Source organism: Hippichthys cyanospilos, chromosome 16, assembly GCF_059441005.1.
Source record: "Hippichthys cyanospilos isolate Australia breed blue-spotted pipefish chromosome 16, RoL_Hcya_1.0, whole genome shotgun sequence".
Classification (NCBI taxonomy): domain Eukaryota; kingdom Metazoa; phylum Chordata; class Actinopteri; order Syngnathiformes; family Syngnathidae; genus Hippichthys; species Hippichthys cyanospilos.
Window position 1 is genome coordinate 9,688,312 of NC_142384.1, and position 21,699 is coordinate 9,710,010.

General features: G+C 40.9%; 1 protein-coding gene across 2 annotated transcripts in view; it reads right to left on the reverse strand.

Annotated features, from left to right (window-relative positions):
* The window catches only part of olfm2a (olfactomedin 2a), a 63,303-nt gene that overhangs the window by 29,805 nt on the left and 11,799 nt on the right, over positions 1 to 21,699 (reverse strand). Inside the window, exon 1 of one of the 2 annotated variants that reach the window (XM_088437534.1) lies at positions 5,957 to 6,273. The exons of the other annotated variant lie outside the window; for it this stretch is intronic. Within the exon in view, the coding sequence (XP_088293660.1) occupies positions 5,957 to 6,100 (144 nt within the window). The 5' untranslated portion in view covers positions 6,101 to 6,273. Of the gene's footprint in view, positions 1 to 5,956; positions 6,274 to 21,699 lie in introns of those variants that run through there. 2 annotated transcript variants of the gene reach the window in all.

Here is a 21,699-nt window from a genome sequence, read left to right on the forward strand (position 1 = left end):
GCCAAGCGAAGGAAGTAATCCTGTGAATCTTGCACAAACCCTTTTTGTTGACATTCTGTCAATATATTGTATGTTTTGTTTGCTTTGCCTCCAGCTATCTTAATGCTAATACATAAAACATTATAGACAGGCTAAAAATAGCACCAATAGCGGTGGCTTTTTGACCCTTTAAGCATTAGATGAAGGAACACCAACAGTCCAACATATGTAGACAGACACTATAACAATACTCACTGTACTTTTTCTCTTTCTTGAAAAAATGACAAACTACTGCAGATTTTTTAGTGATTTGCAGTGATGATGAAAGTATGATTTGTTTGCATGACTGTTACAGTGCTCCCGGTGGCCAAGTTAGGCAATAAGTTAATTATGTTACACAAACTTTTTATTTGTTGACATTCAGTTTACACATTTTATGTTTACAGTATCTGCCAGCTTAATCCTAAATCACAAAATGCAACAGATGGACCAAAAATACTAGCGAATAATAGCTGTGGATTCTTCACCTTTTTAGCAATTGATTCAGGAACACAAAGAGTGCATCAACACATGGAGACAGACAATATAACAATACTTTTTTTTCTATCCTTTTTTAAAAAAAAAGAAAGATTACTTGCAAATTCAGATGTATCTCTCAGATGTATCTCTCCCTCAGAATGTTCTGAACTCCTGCTTCCAAAATCTTCATTATCAAAAGCAATAATCTAATTGATTGTCCATTCCCAGTTATGGCAAGACAGCTAATTGATTCAATCTAATCATGTGTTTGAGTTCAGCAAATTCCAAGTGAAGGCAGTAATTTGCTGCAAAGCAGTCCCTATAAAATCAGCAGCAGTATTTAATCAACTGCCTATAATCGATCAACACAATTTGCTTTATTGGGCCGCACGGTGGATGTAAAAGTTTACAGCACGTGACGGCCAGCGCCACAATGACCTCAATCACATTTTGATTGGTATGCTGTAAAAAAAAAAAAAAAAAAAAAATCCATTCTGTCAGCTGCCTCAGAGCTTTTTTTCATTGAAGATAACGCACACACAGGTCTAGAAGTCAATGTATTCACATTATTTCACACACACACACACACAGTATAGTGTGAGAGTTGATAGGATAAAAAAAAAAAAAGAACATTGATTCACTGAAAATTCTTTTATTTACACACTGCAGAGGTCTTTGTATTCCAGTGAATGCAGATGCATCGAAGCTCTTGTTACTCTCACTGTGCGTCATGCTTTTTATTTTTATTTTTTAAATAAGTTTCTCAGTTGCACGCCTTGTGGCAAAACCTATTCTTCATTTTGAAGCTTGTTTCCATCGTTGAGGTGTAAATATTTGAATGGATTGAAAAGCTGACTTGGGTGGGTTAGGCAATGAGGATGATTGATGACTGTGTGGAAGCCAATCTTGTTCCAATAATTGGACCTTTGAGTTTTGATGTTGTTCTTATGTGCTACTGCTGCGCCTGCCTTCCATTTTGCTGTAAAACTGAAAGTCTCTAATTGAGAGATGTGTTGAGACTTATTTTTTTAATAAGAGATGACAGTATACAGAAGTTTCCATTGTATTAATGTAGTTCTTTTGTACTACACAAAATTACACCTGTGTTCAAGATTACTATCCAAAATAGACTTTTTAAAGGAATAGTTCTTAAATGCGGGCACGTGTTCTCCAAGTGTCTGAAAAAACATGCTGAAAAACTGTTCAGTAGCTCCACAATTGTTCTTGGTATTTGCAGCAATAATCTTAAAACATTTACAGTAAATTTGGGCTATAAGCTACACATGATTATAACAAGCAACAACAAATTATTACCAGAAATTATATTTTTGTCATGCATAGGCTGCACCGGATTATAAAATATTGGTTGTAACATGGGATTTTTATGGAGAAAAATGGTACAAGGCAGATTTTTAAGACTTAGAGCTTTTATTTAAAACTTTTTTTTTCCCCTTAGTGCTGAGTGTTATAGAATCTCTATAGGATCACACTCTCGATCACTCCTTCTAGATTGTTAGAATACTACGCCAACACAACAGTAGCACCCCCGATTTAAAGTTAGCAGAAGTTATTGGGCGCTATTACCTCTCTTTTCACCCTCTGTACTAAATCCATTCATGCCCATGTCCAGTGCCTACAATATTTTCTTGTGTTGGAATCACATCTTTTATTGTGTTTGTTTTGTTAATGGCCACTTTCAAGGAATCTAGTAGAGATTGCTCCACCTGGTGGCTGGTTTAAAAAAAAAAAAAGAAAAAAAAAACTTCCAGATAGCAGATTTCAAAGCACGAGAATAAAATAGCGGATTATAGTCCAAAATTTACAGCATATCGTTTTGTGTTGTCTTGTTTGTTTTATTTGGCCAACAAACTCATACTCATAAGCAGCGTTTAAAAGCAATCCCTTGTAGCTAAAAATATAAAAAGTTCGCCAGCGCTACTGCCTACCAATCTTCAAATCCCGTGTCAGAGTTAAGACTTTCAAGGCCCTCATTAAAGAAACACAATTTTGCACTATCCAGATGCGCACAAGCATCCAGGCGGCGTCGGATCTCCTAACGTCAAGCCGTTCATCCGTCTCTTCGGGATGAGCGGCTTTGAAAAGGGGCAAGCACCGAAAGCCAGCACACCAGACGCTGAACTCCAGCGAATGTAGGACGCGGGTGCTAAAGGGCGAGCGGAAGCCACGCGCTAGCCATAGGCGCGCCGACTGCCACCCGGGTGTCACAAGAGCGTTGCTACGTCGCCGTTGATAAGAGCAGCAAACGCGCCGGTGAGTCACGCGGCCGGGAAACGTCTCGTTAATCGTGATGGGACCCGATGAGGCGTTCACGTTCAACTTTTATTCTTTATGAGGGGGAGATTATCCGCCGTCACATACGCTAACCATTCCAGGCGCCGTCAAACCGGCCTCTCGCCGATGAAAGGCGTCCGCACAATACGGGAAATCAAATCTCTCCTCATAACTATGTATGTTTTGATGCCGCCTATCTTCTTTGAAATGCAAAATAGATGACTTCAGCTATGAGTCTCAGTCAGAATCCAGACTTTGCCGGCAACATATTTCATCTTTCTCTCTCTCTCTCTCTCTCTCTTGACTGGCAGCGAGATAAGTGAAATGGATGGATTAAGCAGGGCGCGCGCCCCAAAGGGAAATGTGGAAGTTGGGCAGGATTTCCAGAGTTTAGCGCTGTAAATAATTCAAACCTTCCTCACAATCTGAGCACCTTTACATCCACGATTGGACTGCAAATATCCTGCAACTGTTTGAGCCAAAAGGTGAACGCGCTAGGAATGTCCCAATTTTTATTTGAGTCAGTGACCTGATTTGGAGTCTGTTGATACCAATTTACAGTCCAGTGCCCCCATCCGTCGTCGCTGGTTCGTTGTTTTTGTAAGTTTACCCTAACTGTAATCGTCAGTCCATCAGCCAATAATAATGATGCTTTTCTCATCACCTGCCTCACCAAAATCTGCCCCCATGCCCAACAATTTTTCATCATCTGAAACCAAAAGCCAAAGCTAAACCTTACAGCCTTCCCTTCAACACTCAATTATCCTCATAAGGCAGTTGACATAACCAAATCACTAAACACACATCACAATACCACGCATGCGTGCATGCGATTTATTCATTCATTTCATATTTAAAAAAGCAAAATTACACAAAACTCGTGGACAATACGCTTTTCAGTTCATGAAACTACGACAAACACAAGATAACCATTGACTTTCTAGTTATGCTACCTGCCTTGAGAAAGTGTTGCTCAATGAAATGCATTAAAAACACTTCCTCTCTTGATAGTAGCTGCTGCATACTAATGTGCTATTTAGCTAGTTATTCTTTGGTGCATGTATATATGCTTGTTGCCTATTTAGACTGTCTTTACACATCCATGCCCCTAAGACAAAAGACAAAACATTTCTTGGAAATTTGGAAGATTTCATTGGGTGAGGTGACATTTGCCGACTGTGGCAGGTGACACAGGTGGAGACTGATTCTAATCAGCCGAAAATGTTGCGATCAAGCCCGATTGACATCCCGAAAAAGGACTTTAGGCTCGGTTGCGTTTTTTTCTTCAATCTTAAGACTAAAGCAAGACAAAATATGAACGTCTTCTCAAAACAGATGGACCTTACACCGCCTTAAGACAAACATACTCAGAATAAGTGGTTGAACCAACCAAAATAAACACACACACACACACACTTGACGGCACTTCATATCCAGATGGCCCCGCATCTCTCGGGAGGTTCAATTTCCTTCCATCATTTGAACAGAACGCTGCATTTGCAGTATCGGGCGTGGAGCCATTTGGAAACGTGCTCAGGATGAAAGCTCATCAATCAGTAATATCTGAAAATGGCAAATTGATTCACTTAACTTAATGGCGTTGATTAATCATTGTCTCACAATGAGCATCAGCAAAGGTGCAAAGTTGAAGTTTGGGTATCTTAATGGAATATGAATGAACAAATCCCTCCAAATAATTCTATTCTTGTTTATAGTATGTGTAATTTAATAATGCTATTATTAAAAAAGATCCAAATTGGTTTGACTATGCTACATTTGCTGTAATTGGAGTCGATCTGTTTCATTTTCGGTCAATTTGGTCGGACTCAATAAAAGTTCATTTGTGAGCCGACGTACTCCCTTTTCATTAAATCACATTCGATTAAACTCCAGTTAATGTGGTTTAGCCCAGGTCCATTAGATTATTTCTTTGGTTTGATGTTTTATTTGATTTCCTTGCATTGCGTTTACATTCATTTATACAAATCTACAGTCCAGTTTCAAATTCATTCCTTTTGGATTCGGTTTGGTTTGGTCTGGTTGATACAACTGATTGAATCAAATCTGATACTGTTCAGTGGATTCAATTCACTGGAATATTCTACTCAGTTTATTCCACTTTTGATTCCCTTTCAGGTCATTCTGTATGGTTCAGTTAAATTTGACACCATTTCCACTTGCTTTGTTCAAAACATTCATTGAGGTGCATTTGACTTGTTTCACATTTGTTTAATTCAATTCCCCTGTACTCAATTCACTTTAAATTTGATTTCCATTCAAAGTCATCCAATTGTCTTTAGTTTTGCTGATTTGATAGTATTATTCTATTTTTTTCTACTTTTAAAACACCGTCAATTCAGTTCCAGTTCAATTTTGTTAGATTCAATCCAGCAAGGTAATTAGTTGAATAATTCTGATGGATTCAAACCAGTCACTATATGTTTTTGTTTTCACTTCAGTGCATCCTGTTTGTTTGAGATCTTCTGATGCAACTCAGTTTATTAGTTTTTTTCAATTCGGTTCAGTTACCTTCAAATTATATTTGTTGTTGATTTGGTTTGGTTCAATTCCAAATTGAACTCATTCATAAAGTATGTGTTCCGTTTGATTCAATTCTCCTGCGGTCGTTTCGGGTCATATCAGGTCAGTTCAATTCCATTTTTATGCAAAGATAATTCACATCAAAAGTTATATTCAGTGGTTTTGGACCACCCAATTTCAATTCGCATGAGGAAGCGCGATAGCAATGAACAAAGGAAAAAAAAATCTGCGAAATCTTGAACAGAACCACAAGTCATCCTTGACCATCTGCTTTCGAAAGACTAGGTGCATTTCATCATTTCCACATCGTCGTCTATCAAATCCCCCCTGAACACCATTCGTGTCCCACCGGATCATTGACAGATGGCATCAGCTTCTTTTCCCAAAGTGAGAGGCACACACTCATCATAAAACACCCAATCAGCACTGTGTCCATCGGCTGCTTTTCACATCACTCATTAACAGCCGCATCGCCATCCCCAGATGATGCCTCTCACACATCACTTAGTAAAAACACCGCTCTCGCATGCGCGCCTGAGAGGACGGCGCCTCGAAGCAGCAACTCACATGCCAGCCTCACTTTTCCCCCACTTGCCACCAAAAAAAAAAAAAAAGTGATACCCACACTAACGATCCTCTCTGAGGTTCCCCCTCTGGAGATGGCGGTCCCGTTGAGTCCCACCAGAGACGGTAGAGTCTGAGACATCCAGTTGGTCACCATAGCCATGGTGCTGAGCACCGCCCCGATCTTTAACATGGGAACGCTCATATTCGCCTCCTACGGGGGGGCCCCCGATGGCCCCTCAGCGCACCCCTAGACACCGCTTCCGACCCGAACCCGATCAGCCGTCCGACGTCGTTACCGGACCCGCCGCTCGCCGAGACCTGTTAGAGGAGAGCGGCGCCACGCAGGCATCCTCCCTCTCGGAATGACATCCTGAGCCTCCCCCCCCCCCCCCCCCCCCAGCCCTCCCCTCCCTCCTTCGTTGCCTCCCTCCCTCACCCCTCGCCTCCTCGAGATTCCGAGCAGCACATTGGCTGCCTCACATCGCATCCCTCCCAAACGCCTCATATCCCGTTCGGCTCCCAGACATTTCTCTGTGTCTTTTTATGACTCGCAACTCGATGCGTATCCAAATTAAAGCCGCGGACGTCAAAGATCCCGTCTTGTGACATCCGATCGATGCGGGGGGATGTTTTTAAGACCGCTGACGGTGGTCCGACGCGGCTCATAACGCAGACATCCGTCTGCCCCGTTGATGATCTGACAACATCAGATTGGCATGAACGCTTCAACGGCGGCGGCGGTGAAATTGCCGTTTGATGTCAAATTGATAGCTACGGATTGCGGCTCGGTGGCAGCCAACTAGTGGGACTGCGTTGAGATGCTGTCACTCCAGGCAAAATGGGGAATATAATGCCAAATAATGAGTAATGCATTACAGGATATCCCAGCAGGTTCCTGGTATCGTGCAAATTGGCCCCATGGTGACCGTCGGCAACGTTGGGGACGAGAACCTCAATCTGATCGGATGCTCACCCTATGTTCATATTCCGGATTAAATCGTTCACGTCGAAGCTATAGATCAGCTGTTTCGCTTTATTAGCTATTCCAATATGGTGTTTACATGCGCCAACAGAGGTGGAAAATTACATTTCTTTATGCCAGTTACTGTCCTGTCGGTACGTGCCCCCCCCCCCCCCCCCCCCCCCCGTCATTTTTACCCAGCCAATCCTGTCATCACTCTCTTCACGCCTGTTATCACTTGTCACCCCCACCCAAAAAAAAACCCTACCCAAGTATATAACAATCGATTCTCCAGCATCTTAAACCAAAAGCTAAACCTTCAATCATTCATTTACCTTATCAGGTAGACAAGCTTCTAACTAAAATTAAAACTCACACCACAATACCTAACATGCATGCGTCAACACATATGCTGCACGTGTAAGAGTTCCCCTAGCAGTCGAGTACAATAAGCAATCACGCCCACTGGGGTGTTTGAATGCCTTCAACCTCGAGACTCATTCTTTCCATTTTCTTAAAACAAAATACACATTTGAACACATCATCTGTCACATACACAACAAGTAAAAAGTAGGGTTTTGCTGAGCTTAATTAACTGAAGTATGCCTTTTTGAGGTGGACAATTACAACTTCTATCTTGCATTTCTTTGCTAAGAGCCAATGTGAGGGAGACTTTCACTTTATGATGTGCCCATTGGTTACTTAAAAGCCGTCACCTCCCAGGCATCCCAGAATGTGTTCCTCAACCATATGCAAGCAATTTATTCATTTGCATCATTTATATGAAGCAAAATAAAACAATTCTAAAATTGCTTTTAAATTTAGGTCTGTACGATGAATGTGTTGAGCAAAATTGTGTACGGTATTCATTTCAGTTCAAGAAGCAATGACTCTGAAATGCTCAAATGCTCCCATGTACATGGCAGTTTAAACATGTCTCAGAACTTTTGAAGGTTTTTCTGGGTGATGGTGGATGAAAATGACAGTTGAAATCTACTGTTCTGTCATTCTAAAAACGTAATTTAAAAAAAAAAAAATTCATTGATTTCTCATTTGATGGGCAGTCTTTCAATACTGACAAACTGCACACCAATATGTTTTATTCCTTCATTGCCATTGGTGGATGTGGATGTCAAACGTCCGGTTTTACTGGTCGGGCAGTGAATAAGTATCAATACCCTTAGTACATTTGATATGCCCCCGAGAAAAACAATGTCAGATCATTTAACTCAATCAGTGCCAATGACGACTCTTTATGTCAAAGATCCATTTTTACCGAGCTCCACTGACAGCTAGATAAGCCAAAAATCAGTGAAGCAGTGAAGAGGTTAAAGAATGACCTATATATTCCAACATACTGTAGGATTTTTATTTGAAATGGCATGAAATAAATGTCAATTTTCTATTGTTTTAATTTGTTATTTCTAGTTCCTGGTTGTAAAATGATTCTAAGAGAGCGGCTGATACGAGTATCCGCTTCCATTGTGAGTACCGTTACCTGGTATTGGTTCTCGTCCATAGCTAATGAAAAGTTTTGTGGAAAACTCTGCCTCATAGGGAACGACAGGGTAATTTTTGTGTGTTGATTTTTGGAAATATTTGGAATGAGGAAAATACTAGCCTCTATGTGCATGACTTTTTGGAATGATGTGAATTTGATGAATTATGTAGGAGATGCTGGTCAAAAAGTGAAGTATAAAAAATCTGAATAAGATGTGAAGGCCTCCATCCTTTGAGGTGAGAAAGCAAATAAGCGATTGATATTTTTTTTCCTTTCATGGTCATTTTCATAAACACATTTTGAACCTACTCAAAAGTATCTCCACTAAGCTGACTTTGTAGAGAAAGTGTCGCAAACAATTCTGATTTTGAGGCACGTATCAGCAAAAGATAGGTGATGGTGGTGCAAAACCAGGAAGTAAGACATTACTTTTGATCTTGTCCTTCCTTAAAAACAAAAACAAAAAAAAATGCAAAATGTCAATTGTTCATTTTATTACATGCCAAGATATAACAGACAGCGGTTCGCAAATTTCCCTCGGGCTGTACTGTGTGTTTGCGTGAACATGTGATGAGATGTCGTCCCATCACGTCACAGGTTTCATTTTCTAGCAGGAAGCAGCCAGTCTAAAGATGCAAGAAGGAGGGCTCTCTCTCAGATAAAAGCGTCAGGTCATCTCCCCTCCTGGCTTGTGCTGTGCTGACTTATTCATTGCCCCACCTACCCGTCCCCCGGCCCCCACCCGTCGCACCGTGTGAGTGATATGAGCGCCTTCAGGGTGTCCCTGTCACACGAGAGACACTTCTCCCAAACATCAAATTCTTAAAAAAAACAAAAACGTCAGCACTCCTCAGCTCACCTACAGGCTAACCCAAGCTGAAACCGGAGTGCAAGAGTGCCCCCGTGTGGTATGAGGCGGCACTGCACGTCATCTCCAAGTTCATCAAGTCCAGACCTGGTGGCAGGTAGCTGTCACCCCGCGGCAGTGCGTGAAGGACATGAAGGAAGGCATGTGGCAGCCTTGTTTAGCGTCACAAGTGCAAAATCAACACAAACGCTGCAATGAAAAAAAACAAAAAACAGGAATCAGACAACCTCTTGCCGCACGAGAATAAGACAACACTTTTCATTCGTATGATTTTCACCGCCAAACGTGCTCGCTCTATCCGTATATGACACACGCACTATTTTCTCGTGATGCACTCATGTTCTCTCGCTAGATGGCAGCAGAGACTCGAACATGAATTCAGACTTTGCTTCCTCATTAAAGATGCCAGCAGACATATATTAGGCCAAGAGAAGAGAAAATCACTATCTCAGATAATTGAACCTTTGGCACCGGGAGCACGCAGGATAATTCACGGATTAATTACCTCTTCCAAGGAGCTTGTTTTGACCGCGAGTGTTTTATTCTCTCCCCGCTTGTTGGATGGATTACACAGCCCTCAATATTTTATTTACACAGCTAATTGCTTCTTGGGAGCTCAATGAAAAATATACTTGAAAGTAGATTAAAACTTCAGATATGGCTCATTTTTTACATAGAAGTCCAGACACTCGGTCTGCCTTATTTAATGAAATCTTCCTATCTTTATCAACAAGAAAAATCTCATTTTGGATTAATTTTCACAGCCGTTTAAATTCAACTTTAATAATTGTCCATTAACTTCCAATGTCAGCTTTTTTTCTGAGCTTTTGTGGATTCTACCTACTCATGCTCGTGAAGTAATACATTTAAGAACAGAATTTTTCGTTTTCATAATGTATTTATTTATCTGACAACAAATAACAGCCAAATGTACACCTAATGCACAGGTCATCAGTTTTAATCTAAACCTGCATAAAAAGCTTAATTATTAAAAAAAATAAAATAAGACATTTGATAAGAAAAATACGTTTAAAATGTGTATATTCTTTTTTGTTTTGAATTGAGATGCTGTTTGAACCTTATTTGATGAATATAATCTGTTTAATGAAAACAAAAAAGCAGTGGCAGTCCCAATTTTGTCCTTCAAATATGATTTATAAGAACGCGCTATACCTGAGGGAAAATAATCCAACAGTCAATCATTTTACACACACTTGCAGGTCGAGACTTTGTTTTTATACAGTAAAATGTTTCACTCAAGTAAATGTGGTAAAAATTTGTATTTGGGGGCACACAGAAACGATGCTTGTAGTAAATAGTAAATAATTCATCTGTGGGTGGAACTTTTGTTGTGAATACTGGTATCCCTCAGGAACCAATTTGACAGGAGGAACGGATTTGACTTGTGCGCTTTCTTGACACGTCTTTTGCTTTGTTGGCAACTCCTGTTCATTTCGATGTCTGTAAAACAGTTGTCTTTCTTGCTTCTTCATTCGCTCCGGCTCTGACTCCCATGACGGATGGCTACAACGTTAGCGTTTTTATTGTTGATGTTTCGTCACGACAATCTGCTTTGAAATGACGTCCTGAAGGGAGCGCGGCAGCCACACGCTGAGAGGCGGGGTTTCAGTCAGTGAGCAATTTCGCTTCCCGGTTAGAAATCTAGCCACCCAAAAAAATCACATTTTACAGGAAGTGTGCCAAAAGTGAATATTCCATATTATATATTTATAAATCTTAAAATACCATAATATAGGCCCTTTAAAAGTTTTGACCCACATTTTCTGTATACGCATGATATGGTGGCTGAGAGTTCCTCCGCAGGAAAATTAGCTACTTTTTCCTCAGCCTTTAGGCACGCTCCATCTTTAAAGGGCATTTTTAATACAGACAGAATGATGAAAATGTGCAGCAACGGTAAGACACGTGCCCTCCCATTTGAGGGCAGTGGCGCGCCGCAAACGCCTAAATCCAATGTGACAAAACCGCCTGTGATAAACAAACCTAGCAAACAGGCAAAGTGAATGCATCAGATTCACACGGAAAAACGCAAGCCTCCGAAATGACACACCCGAACCGCGGTGACGGCGAACCGAGCGGGCTGCACTCGGCCGACTTCCTGTGCACCGGCCACTTTTCCCTAAATGAGTCATAATTTGATAATTGCATGATGGACATGGAGGCCCGCCGCCGTCTTAATGGATCAGGATCAAAATCAATGTTGGCATATGTGACCTCCTCACCATGGTAACAATGTAAATGGCTTAAATAGAGTGTAGCCCAGGGTACGACTCGACGGCGCGCTTTTAATCTATTAAGGACTCCTGTGGGCTTGCGAGTAAAAACGGCAGCGGGAGGGCAACCCAAGTGCAAAATAGTGAGTCATTGCGGGGTGAAAATGCACGATAATTCAAAACAAATGCTGAGCCTTTGCAGCACACAGGAAGCGGATTTGTGTTTGTAGCAGAGCATGTGTACTGTATCTACAGTGGAACCTCCGCTTTGGTGGCATTTTCCTAAAAAAAAGAGCTCTTCTGTCATGTGTTTGTTGACTTTAAATGGTAATTGCTAGCGTGCTAATGCTAATTGCTATTCCGAACTGTTTAGCATAAGCAGATTTCAGTGTAAAATAAAAGTTATATCCTCTTTATAATGACAACTAATGATGTCCCTTCACTTTTAACCTTGCTAGTTTCCTAAAAACAATCAAAAGAAAAAAAGGCTTTATTATTTGGGGGGAGTGGAGAATGCAGGAAGTTTGATTATATGAAGGAATATTTATTAGGATAGTTTATTTTAAAAAGATTCAGTAGTTAGCGTGGCAACATTTGCATCAGCTGTTATGCCTAGTTGCGAATTTACTTCGTTGTAATTACAAGGCGTCTAAACAGTATTATTCCCCATTCTGTTAGCTAGCTAACTTGCTAGATATTGGTATATCGATTTGGTGATTTTTGAGAAGAAGGATTTTGAGTGAAATTTAAGGTTAAAAAAATTGTATATCTTTTGATTATTTTGACAGAAGAATTTCAGTTAGATAACAGATCCTGGGAATTATTTTAAATTGTGAAAAAATTCTCACGTGCAACGGGTTGTTTAACTTATTTTAATGGCCAAAAAAATAATAATTTTACCTGTGAAAACCTTTATAGAAAAAAGTTAAAAAAAAAATCCTTAATTTGTTAGTAAATTACAATTGACATTGCTGTGTACAGTGTGTCACTGTAGTTAATTTGTTATCCTGTTTTGGCCTGGTATTTGCACGTGTACATATTTAATCATTTACCTTAGGGTTGTAATGACAATCTATACAAATTGGAAACTCCTTTTTGAATTATTTTTAAATGAATCCACATTTAAAAGGAACTGTCCATGAACCCTACACTCCTAATATATACGCATCATTGCAAGTATTTTATCCATGCATAAGCCTGCAAAATATCAGCCACAGCCTCCAACCTCATTTCTCCTAGTGCGAAACTGAATTCAGCCGTCAGATGTCCGTACTTTGAACAAAGCGGCACCACTAGCACAAGCTCAATAGTGCTTAAGTCTAATAATAGCTGATAAGAGCTAGCTATCTGTCCCTCTGCTGGGGGAACGTTTGTGCGGGAGATCAATACAGTAGGTGAGCGTGTCTCACAGAATTGACTGTAAATCACCTACAATGAGCCCATCCGTTGACGGCGTATCACATCCAGGCCTGCTAAGCGAGAAACCCGAATGATACCCCGTCGGGCGCTGCTACCGATACGGACTAAGTAGAACTCCAGTTGTGACTTGACAGTCTTGTTAACCTTATGGAAATGTATTCCGATTGTGGAATAATTTTAGTTGGGATTAGTAGTAGATTTGCGTGCGAACAACAGGAGGTTACTACATGTCAGTGCCTCAAGCGCCACTTTGATATCAGATGGAGGAGTTGTATTTATGTCTAATTGAGATTGCCTTGAATTTCTATTCATGTTGCTGTGATTGCTCCCTTCATTGCAATCCCAGCACTTTCTGTAGCACACAATATATGATTATTCTTTGTAGGTTATGGCCGACTATTAGGTCGCTCAATCAGAAAGGCCGGCTCCATTAATATCGTCCCAAGCACTGAACAAGGGGTGCAATCAGCTGCCATATATCCATGGACCATGCTGAACCCTGATTGCGGGCCCACTGCTGCGCCTCCCGTGTCCACCGGTACATGCACGAGCATGCAGATGCTTTGTGAATACGTTTTTAGGAAAATAATTTTGCACTGTTGCCCACTAAGGTCACAGTGTTTGCTTGGGGGTATCCATTAGTTGTCATCTGTGATGTTTGTTGAATACGTCATATGCAGTGGACCCCCGTCATACGAAATTATTCCGTTCCGGGCTTGGGATTGTGAAATCGTTGTATGGCAGGGAAAAGAAACCTATGGTAATTAGCTAAATAGATTTTCTTTTATTTTTAATTAATTTATTGTTTTTTTTTTTATTTTTGCGCTGAGGATGCGTAGATGATAGGATGTGGACCACTGTTGTGATCTTGTCTGTCTCCATATGTTGCCACACCATTTGTTTTCAAATAAGCCTTACCGCCTATAGCATTGATCAATCATCCCTGTTAGCCTGTCAGTTGTGTTAGCATTGCGCTAGCACTTACATTCCTTTAGGGCTGTTTTAAACATGCTATTCTCTTTGAGTCATTTTTAACCGTTGATATTTTTTGAAGTATTATTCAAACACCTAGCAGCAAAAAAAGAACTCTGATTAATTAAAAAAAAAAAAAAAGTTCAATCACCCATCTCTACCCAAGCTTGTAAAAGTATATTGCTTTTTGGAAGACACGGAGAAAGAGTACAAATGAAAGCAAACAGCGAGCAAGACTTATCAGCGATGCATTCGAAACGCCCGAGGAGATGGAGGATTTTTTTTCTGCTACGTATGCAACAACCCAGCTAACAGACTGCTGAGATGCTGCCAATTACACTCAGGGTAACTGTGAGTTTGCTACACATTTTTGTTGAGCATTGCAAAAAAAAAAAAAAAAAACACACAAACAAAAACATTTTCAATCCCACACAATAAAGCATGAGCAAACAAAAAGAGCAGATCCCATCAGCTACGCCGACTTGACCGTACGGCCGTAATGAAGGCGCACGAGCAGCCTGCAGTCTCCAGCCCGGCTTCTTTGTGGAAACTGAAGCCTCCATTTGTATCCGCTATCTCCAGGTCATTAACGTGCTGAGAAGCTGTGACATTTAATTAGAGAGACATTATTAGTGCTACACAAGGCGTATTGTGCACTAGCCAGAAATCCCGAAACGACCTCTAACTAATGTTACAGTCAAAGTCAGTCAAGTGCAAATAAGCTCATGCGGAACTCAAAACAACTGATTAGCGAATGAGCTTATCACGGTGTGTGGTATTATTATTTTTTTTTTTTTAATATCGTTCAATCTTTTAGCTGACGACAAGAAAATATGAATTGAAATTGTTTTATTTAATAGGTGTCCCGGTCGTAACCGAAGATGAAGAATGTTCAGAAGTTTACGAGATTAATATTCAAAGAATAAATGATCCATTAAAAAATGCGTTTCTAGTTAAAACAAATTATTTGTTCAATTTTTCATCATTTTTACGGGGGCAAAAAGGGTCAAAAGAAGCTGAGGTAAACTATTAAGGATTTTGTTTTTCATTACAAAAAGTCTGGCGACAGAATATATTAGTGAAATCCATTAATCCATCTAAATTTTCCTTTAATATGACTGTCAAAAACACATACCACCAAGTGAAAACTATCCAGACATCAACCTTGGAAAATAGTTTTTGCCAAATGTTCTTAGCTCCCGTTTACGATACCAAATTATTATATTGTAATGTAATGTACTGCAAATCAGGTGGGATGACCTCTTAAGTCTCTGTTAAGTCCAAATAAATGTCAACTAAATTCTATGGTTATTTTCACATTTAAAGCACATTTAAAGTCCAAAGTCCAAGGCAAGTGCAGGCAATAAAGTCCATCTTTAAAATCAACGTGCGTCCATCAGACGCAATGTTTTTGATATCAAAATATAAATCATCGGCCATTTGATCTCTTACTCAACAAAACTTGACCACCGGAATATTTTTTGACAACTTCGTCTCTCATGTTTGTTTGGATCTCGCAGGTCACATTGTCCCGTTTTTACCCAAGATTTCGTTTTTAAGATTTCGTTGTTGTGAGATTTCATATGCAGGATCTCATTTGTGAAAATGCCTCTTAAAAAGAAAACAACATCAACTCTGAGCCAGAAAGCGAAAGCGAAACACTTTGGAAGATCGAGAAGAGGAACAAAACAGACATGTTGAAGCTAAACAAACAAACACAAACGTCTGAAAGAAAACGTTCATTTTCAGGAATGACAATATCGTTTCACTCAGATCGAGAAGAGGAACAAAGCACACACGTTGAAGCTAAACTACAATTTCCACTAGGGAATCCGGTGGCAATTGCACAAGGAACATGACCATATCTAAATGAAGCAAACGTGCTGCTGAGTGTGAGGCAGGAATGATATAAAGTGGACGGAGGGCGGGGGGGATGACGCCATATCACAAAAGAGTCGCCACATGGGGTCGTGTGCCATCATCGGGCGGCGCCTCCCCAGTTACAGATGTGATCTCGGGGGCGTAAAAGGCTGTAAAATGAAGTGCCAGTGCACTGATACCAGAACTGTGGCTTTTAATTCAGAGCACCAGCACAAGTCTACCGGGCTCAACTGTATTATTTGCGAGCGCAGCCTGGGAGGGACCACAAAGGCCATTGCTCACATTAATATTCCATCCACAAAAGAAGGAGTGGGAAATGCTATTCATCCCCATGCAGCAGCAGCAGCAGCAGCCTCCATTGGCAGTTTTTCATTTGCTGTCTTTAAGACAGAAATGGACACCTCCAACTCCAATGTTGCTCCCTCCCGGGACTTGTGATTGTTGACTTGCGCCTGATTGACTCTGCTAAAAGGACAGGGATGCTTTCAAAGTGAGATTCAACCACTAAGCGTGGGGAATTGGATTGACAAGCAATAATGAGATTTAGCGGCTAACGCATCCATTTACCTCAAAATGTGAATGATTCACAGACACAATGGAGATTCTGAAACTCATAAATGACAAATTAAATCTTTGGGGACTTGCCTCATTCACCATGAAGATGGATATGTTTTTTTTTGTTTTTCAGGGTCTATATCAATTAGTACTAAGTACAACTCCTCATTTGTAGCAAAATGTTATCACGAATTTTGACAAACTTTATTCGAATCTCTAATTTCATACTTATTGTATGTTGATTTGGTCTGTTAATACACTTCAGGCTTCGTGTATTGGAACACAAAGGTCAATCACACTATGACGTGGACACTAATTGGCTGTCTTTGTGTTTGTGGGTTGGAGCGCAATTGCACGAGCAGAAAGCAAACGTGAAAATTGAAGCGCTTGTGTGAATTGTTAGTCCAGTGAATGGTGATTTTAGCTCATTTCTGCTAAAGGTATTAATATGCATTCTTTGTTAGAAGATGCTAGCTTACCACAGAAGTAGCTCAAGTTTAGCCTACTACATAAATGCAAAGCACCCAGTTGTGACTGCAGCCACAGCTAACGATAATGTAGCATCTCATATTTGATCAATTCTTCAACGGATAAGCATAGAGAATTTTTTAGCCCCCGTTCACATGGGTTCATAGTGTAACCTTTGCAATTAAAAAAAAAAATCGCATTTGCAAACATTTAGGGAAGTACACATGGTGCTGTTTTGAGCCTCTACCTATTTCGACAATCTATAGTTATTTTTAGCCTCATAGTTTTTTTTAAATGCTTTTTGTTAGCTGTAGCATGATCAAATCACCCAAAAAGTAGAAATTGACAAATGAATCAAGCCTTTGATCTTTCCATCCAATGCCTTTCACATCAAGAGGAAGGGTTAAATGTGAATGCTTGCCTAGTAACAGATCCAGATCCAGTCTGCTTTTATCGGCTTCAGCTCATCCATGGCCTAATGAAGAGCTTCAGAGATGAACTAGATGGATGTCATTTTTTCTTTCGATCAAATCGACGCCGATCTATTCATTTCTAAACTGAGCCAATCCACCAGCTGCCATGATTAAATACACGGCACATGTAAGAAGCCTTCCTCGCCGATGCACTTCCACCGCTCGTATTCAAAGCGGGAGAGAGCGCCGAACGCTTGGTCCAAGAGTTCCCGAGGCGCCAAAGCTTCAAGAGAGGCCAGAGCTTCTCTTGAATGCCACCTATTCATCACATCACCATTAGCGTGGCACAAGCACTCCGCTTTTGGCTTTGGAAATATAACAAGGATTACTGCATTAGGTCCTCCGGCAGAATCTGACATGATCACTTCCCTCTGATGGAGCGCGGCTGGGGAGATGGAAGCGAGGCGCGTAGAGAAAGGAAGATAAATTAGTCGATTATCGGGAGGGTTTTCAAACCAAAGTATTCAACATTTTGGCTGCTCCTGCCAACTCGCTTCTTGGATGAGTTTGCTTATGTGACAAGGTGAAACAAAAAAGCCCATCCCTCATTACAAAAATTCATTTATGCAACCGTTTCTTTTGCTGCTTATTTTGTTCAAGGTTACGGCATGGGCTGCTGCCTAATTCAGCTTAAGTGGACTTTACCTTGAAAGGCAGATTTGAAGTCAAAATGATTGAGATTCAAATCCAGCCCGTGATAAAGTTGGCCCAACTTTTCAGTCCGTCAAAATGTTTCTGTGATGTGGAATCAATGATGAGATAACCTTGGCAGCCTGGGGAACCTTCCAATTAATTTCCCACCGGTCGGTTTTTGTCCTTTTACTGTCTTCCCTCCTTGTAATGAAGGTTTTTTTCTGGGCAAGAGGTGTCCGAATTTTTTTGCAGAAAAAGCCCGATTTGGGTGATTTGTCTGCTCAAAATAGTGACTGTTCATCCATCTTGAAAGTGCCAATCTTTCTACTTGACGTACCCCTTATTTAAAAAGTAAATATATATATATATATATATATATATATATGTATATATATAGTCGAATTTCTGGCTCATGTGCTGGAAAATTGCATCACTAATGATAGGGATTCAGCCATCGAGTATTTTTGGTGTTTGGCAGAAAAATTTTAGCGTATATAGAGTATTCGGATAAAAATAAAAATAAAAAAAGGATATGAATGACCAACCTTTTCATTTTTGATGATCAAATGTTTGTTTACTTAAATTTAAACCGTGCGTAGCAGCACATGACTTTCCCCCTCTTACAGATCTCTACCGATAAATTTTGGTCCATGAGACAAATTTTCGGGCTGACTCTGCACTTTTGAGTGAGGTTTGTTAAAAAAATGATCAGTAGGCACAGAAGCTCTGTCATCAAAGTGCTGCGTCATATGGGGCACTGTGTAGAACTTTAGCAATATAAAGGCAGTCAATGTTTTGCAAAGGAGTCAATATATGGCAAATAAGTTGCTTTATGTTCCCAAGTGGCTCAAATAGCGTTTGATTTATTATTTGATTTCATATGATTTATCAAGACCTGCAGAAACCCTATTAAAATTTCCCTTGTATCCTCATTTGAAAACCACTGCTGTAGAAGATGTATGAGTGGTCCTGTCATCGATTAGAGATCCGTCAGAATCGGCTGAGAGAATCTTCGGATTGCCTGTGACCCTGAAAATAACAATTGGAAAATGGTTTCTATAGCGATGACCCTCATAAATAAACGGAAATGGATGGATAAAATCCAAGTAAATGGCGGTCATGCGGTGTTGTGAATGCGCTGATGAAAAGATGCGGAGCACATTCGGTTGAACCAAAATGGTGAATATATGTGATTATTACGATGCTTTTTGGTTTAAAAAAAAAAAGAGAGCAATAACCCTGCAGGCACAGTCGGGAGCCACTCAGTCTTCTGGCGCCATCCTTGCCTGTAATCTCCCGTTTTCATTTCCACCAACGCCACTTTGTCTTCTTTTTCATTTCCAAGACACCGCTCATTTACGGCGCTATTACTAACGCTGTCGAATGCCTTTGTACTGGCCACCGGCCATGATTGCAGCGATCTTGTGTAATTCCCAACCCGTGCGCATTTGTTATTTTAACCCGCGTTCCTCCAAGATGTGTTCAATCATCGGAATAACGCCACGGCGCATTCTGCAATCCTGGATGCGGCCTCGCTCTCAAAGCACCACGAGTTCCAATATCCGCCGCCCGCTGGGCCCCTCACCTGTCTGAAGGGAACCTTTAAGTCATGAGAAGCCCTGCGTCACCTCATCAACCGGTTGGCCGCGGCGCTTTGACAGCGTCGGACGCGTAGCGCATCGATTAAATGCCTCCTCTCACCAGCTCGCTTCCGCCACGACGCCGAGCTTTCATCTCTCATTAGCCCCAAATAAAAACTCTGCTGCTGAGTGAGTTTCGGCAGGGGAGGACAGCTGTCGCATTGATAGTGGCGAGGAGAGGATGCTTTGGGATAATAGTGGCATGGATCATAGAATTTGAAGGATATGGAGATTCTTCAGTCGGGCCATTTCATACAATGCTAAAAAAAAAACAAAAAGAGGGCTCGGCAAAAGGTAATCAACTCTGAAGTGCAAAATCTTCGGTTGAGAGCGTTCCGCATGGGAAAAGGGATGCGTAGGATCAAACAGGTGGAGGCGACTAATGTCTGTTTCTTTTCAGCGCTACCTGATACATTGTCTTCTGATGGAACTCAAGTGCGGCGCTCAATTAGCGGCAATTCAGCCAAGCCTTTTGTGCCTGCGCACAAAAGGATCTCTGGGCACAACAGCCATATTTATATTCCAATCTCCTTGTCAGAAACTCACATTGCCGGGCTCATAAAAGATTCATGGTTGCGGGAGAGGCAAGGTCGCACACAAGTCTGGTCAGGAGGTGCCGTAGGCTGCGATGGCCCACGAAAAATTTGGCATGCAAAAAAGTCAGGCTGTATTTGTGAGCTCAAACTGTGTTTTCCGCAGGCCATCTTTACGGCGCTACCGATGCTCTTCGACTTTCTTAGGCAATTTGTTGCTTCTGCCATAATTGCTTCTGAGAGGACTCTAAAATAACAAGCGCATTACATTGTGTTTTGAATTCCACTTTTTGCAGACGTGTAGATGTGTTCGTTTGGAGGGTCTTTTTTATTTCTGTTCATGCTCTTTAGTCCACCATTTCCCATCTTCAAAGAAAAATTAGCACAATCATGAAAATTGCTTTAACCAAGGCTTCAGACATTTATTTGTCCACTTTTATTTCCTCAAGCAGAACAAATTAAATTAACGTAAATGTTCTATTTTTCAATTTTGAACTTACCATATTTAACCATATACCATATAAAACCCTTGAATTTTCTTAAACATTCACCATGCAACATTCACCAAAGTCCCAAAATCTGTAAAAATGTTAATGTGTGACCGTCGGGCCATTTCCAGCTGACACAGGAACAAAAGGGAATGAACATGCAGAGTATATACACCATAAACCAGAAAACATTATGTACCGGATTTTCTGCACTATAAGATGCACCTAAAAGCCTTATTTTTTTTTTTAAAAAGTTGATGGTGCATCTTATAATCAGGTGCGCCTTATATATGGGTCAATATTGAGATTGGGATTCGTAGATGGGGAATGAAGTTATAAAAGTAAGCTTTACCTGTTTCTTTTGTGTGTTTACAGTTGAACAAGGTTGCTCATAATGACATTGAGTTATGCTATTGAGAGTTTAGAGTTATTATTATTACTTTGAGTATTACTACTGTATATTGTGATTGAAAAAGTTTTAAAATATGCCATTAATTGAGGGTGCGCCTTATAATCCGGTGCGCCTTATATATGGAAAAAGTGTGTAATTAATTGAGGGTGCGCCTTATACTCCAGTGCGCCTTATAGTGTGGAAAATACGGTAATATTCCAGTGCGGATTCTGGCAGGGAACAACCAATCAAACCACGTAAACTGAAAACAAAAATTCCAGAGTCGAAAAGGTTTGAAACCACCCCTGCTTAAGGAACAAATAAAAAGCAAGAAGAGCCAAGCACTGGTCAGGATGGTTTGATGTTGACTCACTTTTGTGTTCGGTCTCTCTTATTTATAACCCTGACAGGGTTATCATACTTTGCGCATGAAAAGGCTAAAACAACCATCTCGGTATAATAACAAAGACAGAGCCTGCCCCGCCCCCATGTGACACCCCCTGTTGCTACCCTGGTATCCATTCCATTGCCTCTGCTCTTTGACCCTGAGCCCATCGCTGACATGCTTGTGAACTTGCAAGCAGAAGGCAGAGGCACACACTCGTGCGTGCGTGCGCGCGCGCGCATGGGTGTCCCTGGTCAGGGTGTCGTCCGAGGAATGTCACTCTTGCTTAAAGTCACAGCCGTGAACCTCTGGGAGCCGGGCGCCCTCCGGCGCACGCTGGCACACAAGGAAAGGAAGCAAGCGGGGAGGGGATCTTTGAACGTGATACAAGGATCGTAT